Source organism: Camelina sativa, chromosome 7 (assembly GCF_030686135.1).
Source record: "Camelina sativa cultivar CO46 ecotype springtype chromosome 7, ASM3068613v1".
Classification (NCBI taxonomy): Eukaryota; Viridiplantae; Streptophyta; class Magnoliopsida; order Brassicales; family Brassicaceae; genus Camelina; species Camelina sativa.
The window spans coordinates 14,724,901-14,736,394 of record NC_141886.1 but is presented as its reverse complement, the minus strand read 5'-3'; the positions used below and the strand labels follow the sequence as shown (position 1 = coordinate 14,736,394).

Below are 11,494 nucleotides of genomic sequence, written 5' to 3'. Positions count from 1 at the left end.
GAGTAAACAATAACATGTTGTGAAAGAGTCAACATTACCGCAAACGTCCTGAAGTATCTCTCTTGAATGGGTATTGGAGTCACCTTCCAACTGTAGTAAGGCCCATCAAACTTCCTCCTAAAGATTCCAGCAATCGCTCGAGACAGCCTCCCTTTGTGTCTGTTAAACCTGTTATAAAAAACAAGAACAACAACTTATATCACAGACTAAAACCAAATGGTCCCAGAAGACTAACCTATATCACAACAAACCTATATCACAACAACAAACTTATATCACAACAAACAACTTATATCACCACAACAAACCTATATCAAAACAACAACTTATATCAAACCTATATCAAACTAAAACCGATATCAAACTTATATCACACAACTTATATCAAACCGATATAACTAAGATCATTTATACCGTTTATATCAAACTTATTTGATTCTTATCACAATATCAAATAAGAATCACAACAACAAACCTATATCACAACAACAAACTTATATCACAACCTATATCAAACTTATACCACAACCTATATCAAACTTAAATCACAACCTATATCAAACTTATATTACCACAACAAACCTATATCACAACTAAAACCTATAACAAACTAATATCAAACTTATATCACACAACTTATATAACTAAGAGAATTTATACCATAAAGTCTCGATTCCTGGAATAGGTTGCTAAGACAGCAGTGGTAGATGCTCGCGACCTGGAAGAGCAAGCAAACGATCCAAAATATCATTGTAGTCAACATTTGGATTATGATTTTGTTGAGGTGGATTAGGATGTGGGATTCCTCCTTCGTCGCCATCTTCCTCATTAGGGTTTGGTGGCGGTACAGCTTCTGGAGCAGGAACCGGTGGTGGAAGAGCAGGAACCGGCTGTATCCTCGGCGGTGACTGTGAAGGAAGGCTTCGGTGCGAATGGGTCCCGGAATGGTTCCCAGATGTCCTTGGCGGAAACTGCGAACGAGGGCTTTGATGCGACTGGGTCCCGGAATGATTCCCAGACTGTGTCCTCGGCGGAAACTGCGAAGGACGACTTTGATGCGAATTGGTCCCAAAATGTGTCGCCGATGGGTTGGACGAGTGAGAAGAAGTTCCGGGAGCACTGACACCTCTGGTGGCGTTTTGACCATTGTATGTCCTTACACCCGACGCAGTCCTGCCTCCACGACCTCGAGATCTACTACCGCTGAGAACCATTAGATTGGCAAATCAGTTGAATGAGAAGAGAAATCAGTTGAATGAGAAGAGAAAAGTTTGAGAGAGAAATCGGCAAATCGCCCTTTGAGAGAGGATAGAGTGTTAACCCTAGATCGAGAGTGGCTAGTAATAAACGAAGAGAAGTCGTTTTGGTTTACCTAGTTATTAACGAAACAAGTCTCTAATTGGTAGCAAAAGAGTGACAAACATAAATAGTCGTAATATAGTGGCAAATCAGTCGCAATTTGTGACCAATTTACGACTACCATATATATGTCACAAACTAAAAATCTTGAATTCTACACATTATGAACAAAACTCACTAAAGAGAACTCATATTAGTAGTATAAAGTACATGTAATAGTAAGATTTAGTAAAACAATGTTTACTTCACTTAGTTTTGAATTTTTCTTCATTGCAACACATTCTCATATAAAAGAACATGTAACACTTGAGATAAATTTTGAAATTATGGATGTTTAGTTTATAGTCATGGAAATTTAATACTTTGAGAAAGTTATTATTGATAAGGTGAGCAAAACAAAGCATAAACTTCACCCTAAACATGTAAATGAATCTAAAATGTGAAATTTCAAAATAAAAAATATGGAGAGTGGCTAAATAGTCTTAAAAGTGTAGCTAAATCAGGTGTTAGTCGCAAAGTATTCAGGTATCAGTCACAATATCGTTGCAAAACAGGTCTCTAATTGGTAGCAAAAGAGTGACAAACAGAAATAGTCGTAATATAGTGGCAAATCAGTCGCAATTTGTGACCAAATTATGACTACCATATATATGTCACAAACTATAAATCTTGAATTCTACATATTATGAACAAAACTGTTGATATAAATCACTAAAGAGAACTCATATTAGTAGTATAAAGTACATGTAATAGTAAGATTTAGTAAAACAATGTTTACTTCACTTAGTTTTGAATTTTTCTTCATTGCAACACATTTTCATATAAAAGAACATGTAACACTTGAGATAAATTTTGTACTTATGGATGTTTAGTTTATAGTCATGGAAATTTAATACTTTGAGAAAGTTATTATTGATAATATGAGCAAAACAAAGCATAAATTTCAGCCTAAACATGTAAATGAATCTCAAATGTGAAATTTCAAAATAAAAAATATAGATAGTGGCTAAATAGTCTTAAAAGTGTAGCTTAATCAGGTGTTAGTCACAAAGTATTCAGATATCAGTCACAATATTGTTGCAATTTGTGACGTCTTTGCTACTAAATAGGGGTATAAAATGTGGACGCAAATAAATCCTCACGACGTTTTTGCGACTCTCTTTACCGATTATATAGTTCGTCACAGAGTAGTCGCAAAATTGTGACCATTATGAGACGAATTTATTTTCGACGCAAATTATTTCTTATGTAGTCGCTTATGTAAAATCATTTTGCGACATTTATTTTTCGTCGTTAGTAAGCGACGTTTTTCTCTCTAATTTTTTGGTAGTCGTTGAGTCGTCGCAAATTAGTTTCAAAAGCGTCGCTATATTTTGCGACTGAATAAGTAGTTACAAAATGTAGTCCCAAAATACATGTTTTCTTGTAGTGATAGAAGAAGCATTAAAAGTTAAAAAAAAAAGCAAAATAAATCCCTAAACTTTCAGATAGTGAGACTTGTCCTCCTCCTCGGAGGGTTTGAGATGATGATCAAGACGAAGAAGTCCTTGGAAAAGAAGGGTATTGACAAGGATCAAGACCGCTACGAAAACACAAGGGATCCAAAAAGGTCGCTGGTAACCTAAATACCCAACCAAACACAGTACAAAATCGGCGTAGAAAACCTGTTGAACACGGACTTCAACTGGCGGAAAAGAGAGTAGCACGACGGCCAATAACCCAGCCACCAACAAGAATTCATAGATACACAATTCTATGGTCTGACCATAGTATGACATTCCGCACACTGATACCATCCCAATTCCGACCAAGTGAGACCAATCACCCGAGTTCTGCGTTGTCGGATCTGAAACCGGAACGTAAAAATACCTCACCACCATACATGCAGAATACAATCGGTGCTGCAAAGATTAAAACCACCACCTCCGATTCTTCTTAAGACCACGATGAACATAACGACGGCCACAAGAGTTCGATGGAGAACTTAACCAAACCACATATGCTAACATTGCTATCCCGCGATATATCCATCGCGTTTTCTGACAATTTACTCCTTCCATTATCATTATCGACTCACTCCTTAAACGCCTTAGATTTTGCTCAACTCCGGATCCTAAAAGCCCCGAATTATCTAAGCGACTACGACCTGTTCTTTTGTTGATCGCTATCCCAGTTACTGTGACTAAAAATTAAAGAAGAAAAAGCTGAACTGACAACATAATTTTATAAGAAATCAGTCCCTGATAGTTTTAGAGATGACGACATGTACTAATTCTATAATCGCTGGTTATTGTGGCGACTCCTCTGCCGTTGCATCACGCCTGTACTTTTTCCATCGAGAACTCCATATTTTCCAGCGACACATTGTTGTCAACAAACTGGTATCATGGAGTCTGGTTTCCGAATGCTACGCCTAATTATGCTTTCTTAACTTGGTTGGCAGATTGTTAGAGATAGAATCCCAAAACTAGAAGTAATATCAAAACCCCTTTATTATAAAGTAAAGAAACAGAACAATAAACGTAATAAAAGTAAAACTCCCCAAAGAGAACTAAGTTCTCTTCCCTCGGCCTAATTCGTGGATGAGTCTTACAACCTAGACTTCGTCTCTATTATATAATCAAAGGTAAAGTAAAACCCTAAGAGAAAAGGAAATAAGAAAAATAGAAATAATCCTAAATAGCTAAATAACATTGTCGACCGCTCCAAAACAGCCTTGTCCTCAAGGCTGGATTCAAATCTGACCTGCCCGTATATAGGCATTATCTCGCCATCTATAATTGTTTCGTCCTCTGCCAACATCAAAGCTCTAAGAGACTTATAGGGACAATCACGTTGAGGAGAGTAGGGTTGCTTACAGCGGAAACATAATCCTCTTGCCTTTATGTCGTGATACTCTTGGTGTGAATATTTACGTGTATCCCTTGGCCTTTAAGTGTTGCTGCTTGAACCAACCTGAGAAGATGTATGTGTTCACACAGCTTGTTTCCCATGATCAAGGGTCCGTAAGGAATGATTTGGAGTCCCAAAACTCTCTTTAAATCGCTTAACTGCCTTATCAGGTGGTTTGCCTTTGTCCCCATAGTAAATATCCAGCTCTTTTTCAATAGACCGTGAAACACGAATTGCCGTTCGTAATTCTCTATCATCGTATGGACGAAATTTCACATGAATCTCCTCTTTTAGTCCGTTGAGAAATAACCCGAACTGAAGGTGCAGATCTTGAGAAGGAATTTGAGCTGCTCGTGCAAGAAATTCAGTGACAAACTCATCCACTTAACCTGTTTGTTAAAGGGCTGCTATTGCTCGAACGGAGATGTTGTAATGTCTCCTCCAAACTGTTCCATCCATTATGTCTTAAGATGTACCCAAGACATTGTTGGACTTTGCTGGCAAAGCCACTGTAACCAGTGCAGCGCATCGCCTACCACTGTCATGAAGGCGATATTAACTTTCTTATCAGGATGTGTGCCTTGAAGTGAGAAGTATTGCTCAGCTTGTGCCAACCACCCAAGTGGATCGATCTTCACCGTTCAAACTCGGCATCTCGACTTGCCGCACCACACAGAGGTTATCGTCTTGAGAAGCTTCCATCGTAACTTGCTGCTCCATAGCATTACTTTAACTGTAGAAGCTGACGAGAGGTCGTGCGAGTCGGAGGTAACCCCACTCTTTTGACCAGAACCTTGCATAAAATTGCTTAAAAAGGGTTTGCATCTCATCAAATTTGGCATATATCCCATTGATCTTTGAAAACAAAACCTCATGAATCTTTTCTAAAGTTTGAAGATTCTTAGAGAAAGTATTATGATTCTTCTCTAAAACGTTCACCTTGTCGTGTCTGTGTCATTCTTCAGGCGTTCGTCTTTAGGTCGGACCAATTGTTAGAGATAGAATCCTAAAACTAGAAGTAATATCAAAACTCCTTTATTATAAAGTAGAGAAACAGAACAATAAACGTAATAAGAGTAAAACTCCCCAAAGAGAACTAAGTTTTCTTCCCTCGGCCTAATCCGATTGAAACCTCCAAAGCTCTCAATTGCCTGAATGAGTCTTACGACCTTGATTTCGTCTCTATATATAATCAAATGTAAAGTAAAACCCTAAGAGAAAAGAAAAGAAGAAAAATAGAAATAATCCTAAATAGCTAAATAGAAATATTCGTAACACAGTTCAAAATAGATTATCGACAGGGGAGCGCCGGCGGAAATGGAACCCATCACACCGTCTTAACTGCCTTTTCTGTGGTGAAGAGGAGACAAGGAACCATCTTTTCTTCACCTGCCACTACGCTGCAGAAGTCTGGTCCACTTTTACGGTAAGACTGCTTGGAGCAGATCTCTCTGGAATGGTCTCACCTCCTCGCTGTCATCAACAACTATCTATCCGCCTTTTCACCATACGGTACACTTTCCAAGCCACTATCTATCAGCTATGGCATGAACGTAACAAACGGAGTCATGGAGAACCTCCCCTCCCAGCTCTCCGTTTTGTCAAGCTCATAGATACGAATGTCCGCAATTGATTTACATCCATCAGAAACAAAGGCGATTTAACATATGATGAGGGGCTTTCTCTTTGGTTTGCCACACGACAACCTTAGCTATTATCGGATAAATATCTGCTCAAGTAATTGTTAAACAATCCTTTGAGTTTGAATTAATTTTACATTCAATTCTAAAAAAAAATATGTCCTTCGTTGTCGTATTGTTTTGACAGCTCCTACGTCTATTGTCGTTTTGCACAATCGCTGTCCTAACCCAGCGATCAACAAAAGAACAGGCTATATGTATGAAAGACAGGATTTACATTTTTCCCTTTCTTTCAAAGTATTTACATTTTTTTTCTTTGTTATTTTCCTTTTTTCTTTAGAATAAAAAATTTTCTATTTTGAAAACTACACCATATTTTTGTGCGTGTGAAAAACTACATTAAATATAAGTGAAATGGCTAAATTAACCGAATTACGAATAATTAATACTTTTGATATTTAAATTATATTTTTTAATAAATATAAAAAGATAAATAAACACGTAAAAGAACTTCTGAACAAGAACATAAATCTTTCTCATATAGTATTGTTTTTTGTTTTCAAATCTTGAAAAGAATGAGAGAGATACATTGGTTAACTTAACATGATTCTCGGCTATTATTCAATCACGTAACTGGTATTCTCATGAATCAAACCTAAATAACCGGTAGAACTCTAGAAGTACTTTCAGAAGCACCCTTATCAACTAATGCTAAGATGGTGCATCAATGCCTACGTGTAAAGTCAAAAGAGTGTAGAAGATAGTGACTTGTATGCATCAACGCTGAGTTTAAACTTCTCTTGCGCTGCCGCCTGGGATTTCAACCACATTACCAAAAAAACAATTTTTCAACAACACATAAACTTAAAACAAAAAAAAACAACCTTTTTTTAACTACGATCAGTTTAAAAAGAAAAGTTGAATTATATTATTACCAATAATAAAAAAAATTATAGTATTGTTTTTTCTCATTTTAATATATTATTTCTTAATTTTATTTATTTATTTAATCTTTCTATTAATTATAAGTAACATAAATATACACTAAATGAGTATTTTAAGCTTATTTTTAAAATAAAAAAAATGTGATTAAGTGGATATTTATGTGGCAGAATAAGAAAAGATAAAATTTAACTTATAGATATAGTTCGCTGTTTTTGATATTGATAAACAGTCTTTGCTTAATGTATGGAATGAAGCGGATCTCATGTGGTATTAGATCTTGTGTAGGCGTATGCGTATAGCTGTCTCGAGCATACGTAGGGAAAAAAAGCAAAAAATATTTACTGCTCCCCTCGTAGTAGAGTATGATTTTGTAGTTTTGAAGAGTGACTAAAATATCCTTATATTGCATACAATATCAAAAATCCAATTTTATTGATCAACTAAAACTAAAGAGAACAAATGGTTTGAAATAACTATTCTAAAATTCTACTTTGTGGTAGGAGGAACTGCGCCAGCAATTCTTGAGCATTGTTCTTTCAACATAGGAGGGAAAAATGGATTAACCGGAATTTTCGGGATGCAATTGGGTTCGGCTTCCAAAAATGTCTTGCAACAAGCTGGACCTATACTATCAAACTTTCCAGTGATTATCGATTGAGAAATCTCAGTAATGCATCCACGAATATTCATCAATGTTGACCAACATTTTGTTATATCAGGTAATTCTGGTATACCATGACTCGGTTGGAATGGAAATGGTAGCTGAGCATTTACCGAAACCATAATGCATACAACCGCTACAGCAAAAATCACGTTTTTGATAGCCATGATGAAGGAAATAGGAAGATTGAAATATAATATTGGTACAAATGACTCTTTCTCGAGTATGTTTATGAATGATGAACAATACTAACTTCCTTTAGTTGTATTTATATGGGAAGAAACGAGCATTGGTATTAGTTGTCGTCTTGAAACGTTTGCGGACTTTTTATTAGGTAATTTAATTAACAGTTTTGTTTTTATCTCGAGTTTAATTAGCAGATTCTAAAACTGAATTAAAGTCCAAATCCCCTCTCTATGATACGACATTAATTTTTCACCCAAAAAAAAATTATACGACATTAAATAGCTAGAAAGTATTGAGACCATATATTTGATTTGATTTGATTGGGAGAGATGAAATATAACCGAAGGCCTTTGATCAAACCGGATTAGGAGTAATCTTTCTTGTATTTCGAGCTTTAACTCGTGTTGGCTTTACCTTTAACTTTAAGTAGGAGTCGTGATCTCCATGTTATCTGTTTCCAGGGGGTTCTATGCTAGTAAGTTGGAGTCGTATAAAATACTTTTTTTCTTTTTCTTTGAAAAAAGATTTTGAAGAAGTTTATTAAACCGGATTTGCAATCGCCTATCGGTGATGGATCAAAACCGGTTGATAATAATGTGGGGACAAAATTAAAATGCAAAACTCGAAAAAAAAAACTCTATGGATTTTGATAAAATAAAAAATAACCGAAACTTCAAAATTCAAATTCTATTCATACCAATAATAGGATCAACCAATCCGGTTTATTAACTGAACTGAACGAAATCCGGTATTAACTAAATAAATGTTGGTTAAATCAAGTTTAAACCGGTTTTGGCCGTGAATAAGGAATCAAAGTATCAAACCCAATTAAGCTCTAGATATATCGCACGACGCACGGTTTGCTGATGATACTAAACCGATTCGGATTTAGAAAGGCCGTAAAAGTGGGTAATCTTCAAGTAGTTCTCTTTCTGACAAAACGTCCTTGTCGTTCTGTGGTGTCCAAAGTACTTCTACTGCCTGCAGCATTTTGTTTTACATCTTTAATTTACAAGACTAAACCATTCTCATGATTAAGCAAGTTACGGATACATGTATGATTCTCTTACCAATATTTTGTTACTCGGTATCGACCCGAGTTTATGTAAGGCTTCCTTCAAATCTCCACTTCCCTTTATTGTCTCCAGTTTAAGTGTACCCTCTGTAGCCACCAATATGGTTACCTGATCATGAACAACACACTTCCTGTTAAAGAATTATTAAACACATAAAAGCACAATAACCCAATGTTACTTTGGAGCGAGTGTGTTTTGCAAATTATATAACTGCTTTCGCCTTTTTGACGAGGTTTATAACTGTCTTGCTACCCTGTCCCACTAGACTTTGGAGTTTTTGTATAAGTTTACCACAATATATTCATTGTTCAAACCGCTAGCTCTATGAATCTTTGAGCTTCGAATCTTTATGCTATTCACGTTAACAAGCGTTTCCTCGTCGAATTTTCCCCGTTCTTCAACGGAGAGTAGATTAAATTGCTTCTCTCCTTCTTCTATACACGGCTTCACATCCACCTGAAAAGTACATGATACAGATCAAAGAGTGGTTAGGTTCTGCTACCATATACTTACTAGACCAGGTGATGAAACCAGGCTAGAATATGATAATGTTGCAACTCGTTCATGATGAGAGAGAATCTCTGGACTTACTGATGAATAACAAGAGATGCAATAGTCCGGGTGCCTCAACAAAGCCAATGTTGCCTCTGTACGTAATACACAGAAAAATCAAGTAGGCTAGAAATGATATGTAGTTTTATACAGGTCACTATAGTTTTCATTAACACCTGCAACTTATTTTAGCAATTTACATCATTTAAGTCAAATTAACATTTTTTTCACCAAATAACGTCTTCATTCTAAACACAGAAGAAAAAGGTCATTTAACATTTTTCACATATGATAGGGTAAAAAAATGATTTTAGTATATATATATCTCAAGGAATATGTTATACCGGTTAAAACATAGCTTAGACCCTCCGGTGTGGATGTATCTGCAGTTTCAGCAAGGCTATTGAAATCTTGTTGTAAGGTCCTCGCTGAGCCCAGCAACCCCACCTGACACAGATATACATATCGGAATAATAATCTAATCAAAGTGTAAGTGCAACCGAAGCATAATCAAATGAAATTGTATAGCTAAATGATTTGGTCATGCATTCTGAAGGTTTACAAAACACTTTGTCTTCTACTTTTCCTTTTTTTTTTTTTTTTTTTTTTTCTTTTTGGAAGTGTCTTATTAATACAATGAGAAAACTTCATTCAGCTCAAGTGTTTCAGCTATTATTTGACTATTCTAGTAATTCATCTAACGTACCAGTCAAACCTACAGGTATGACAATATATAGTCCTTGTGAGCAGAGTAGCTAAGAGAATATTATCGAATTAAGGTTTCAAAACTAAAGAGAGAGATCACCTGTAGTCTAAGGACGCTAGTTGTTTTAGCATTGGTTAGAATGTCATTCTGTGACTTGTCTACAACCCAAGCAATGGCTACAGCCGCTGCTATAACTATCGTAACAAGATACAAGCTCCCATCCAATATTTCAGGCGAATCCGAGACCTTGGATCTCGAAGCCGATTCCGAGGAGCTCGGAGCTGAGTCCATGGAGCTTGGAGCCGATATCCATAAGCTTGGTTCCAAGTAACAGGAGTTTTCCGAGCGTGTAGACGAGTAGCTCGAAGCTGATGACGATGGCGACGAGTAGCTCGAAGCTGATGACGATGGCGACGAGTAGCTCGAAGCTGATGACGATGGCGACGAGTAGCTCGAAGCTGATGACGATGGCGACGAGTAGCTCGAACCTGATGAAGATGGCGACGAGTAGCTCGAGCCTGATGACGATGGCGACGAGTAGCTCGAACCTGATGACGATGACGACTTAGAAAACGTTGTAGAAGAGGAAGAAGAGCTCTTAGAACTCTGAGACCTAGACGAGAAGGCGCTACCGCCAATTCTACCACCAGACGCAGCCAAGGCCCAATTATTATCACATAACAAAAGTAGACCAAGCATAAATACCGCAGCTATAGCAGGTTTTTTCAGAGAATCTAATGTTTTCTTGATCTGAATCTCGATTTTGTAAAGTGAATTCTTCCGTAATTGAGCATGATTCGATTCAGATCTCCCATCTGCATCAAAACACGTTGGTTGTTTGTATTTGACGGCGATTTGTAGACGACCAAGATTTGATCTGCTTTGTGGTTTGGAGTAGAAATGAACATTAGGATGATGATGTCGATGTTGCTTGTATGCAAAAGATGGGTTCCATTGAAGCGGAGTTAATTTCAGAAACGTAGAAGTAGCCACCATGGTCAAATTGCTCAATGCAGGAAATGGTGTAATGATGACTGATGGCTAGGGTTTTGTTTTCTTTTTCTTTCTTCAGGTCGCTAGGGTTTTATAGGGGCAAATTCGTGAGATTGACTGGAAAAACATTTGGAGAGAATTTTTTTTTTTGTTTTTTTTGGGTTTTTTTTTTAAAAAAAAAAGAGAAAAACCGGTTTGGCAATTGGTAAGCTGAAATATTAGACTAAACTGATAACCAATGTGTTAAATTAAACAAATTTTTCTTTGGTTCACTCTCTTATTCATCTCATCTTAATTAGCCAACTAGATTAGGACCCGTGCTAGAACACATAATAATTTTTTTTATTTATATTATAATTTTAAAATAAAATATAATTTATATGATTGTTTTTAACAGTTTTTTGGATAAAACATTATGCAATAAAATCATATGCTAAATATAATGGCTTGAAAAAAATTCATATTTTGTAAGTTTTATATTATT

The 11,494-nt window shown here is 36.3% G+C and overlaps 2 protein-coding genes across 2 annotated transcripts; both read right to left on the bottom strand.

The window, feature by feature from the left end:
• Positions 1-7,320: 7,320 nt before the first annotated feature.
• LOC109125432 (uncharacterized) lies at positions 7,321-7,704 on the bottom strand. Its single transcript, XM_087459694.1, has one exon. The coding sequence runs from the start codon at positions 7,662-7,664 to the stop codon at positions 7,323-7,325; it is 342 nt and encodes a 113-aa protein (XP_087315820.1). The 5' UTR covers positions 7,665-7,704; the 3' UTR covers positions 7,321-7,322.
• A 651-nt stretch (positions 7,705-8,355) lies between these two features.
• Positions 8,356-11,075, bottom strand: LOC104700972 (FLUCTUATING-LIGHT-ACCLIMATION protein 1, chloroplastic-like). Its single transcript, XM_087460187.1, has 6 exons — positions 10,117-11,075; positions 9,656-9,758; positions 9,351-9,406; positions 9,051-9,215; positions 8,754-8,867; positions 8,356-8,664 (listed from the first exon to the last, which is right to left on the bottom strand). Exons 1-6 carry the CDS (start codon positions 11,011-11,013, stop codon positions 8,572-8,574), a joined length of 1,428 nt encoding a protein of 475 aa, XP_087316313.1. The 5' UTR covers positions 11,014-11,075; the 3' UTR covers positions 8,356-8,571.
• Positions 11,076-11,494: the final 419 nt, after the last annotated feature.

Coding starts and splice junctions, on each gene's coding strand:
- LOC109125432 (XM_087459694.1), bottom strand. CDS start 7,664: ATGGCTATCAAAAACGTGATTTTTGCTGTAGCGGTTGTATGCATTATG.
- LOC104700972 (XM_087460187.1), bottom strand. CDS start 11,013: ATGGTGGCTACTTCTACGTTTCTGAAATTAACTCCGCTTCAATGGAAC. Junction 9,216..9,350: donor GCATCTCTTGTTATTCATCA/GTAAGTCCAGAG, acceptor TGTACTTTTCAG/GTGGATGTGAAGCCGTGTAT. Junction 8,868..9,050: donor TGAACAATGAATATATTGTG/GTAAACTTATAC, acceptor GTTCATGATCAG/GTAACCATATTGGTGGCTAC.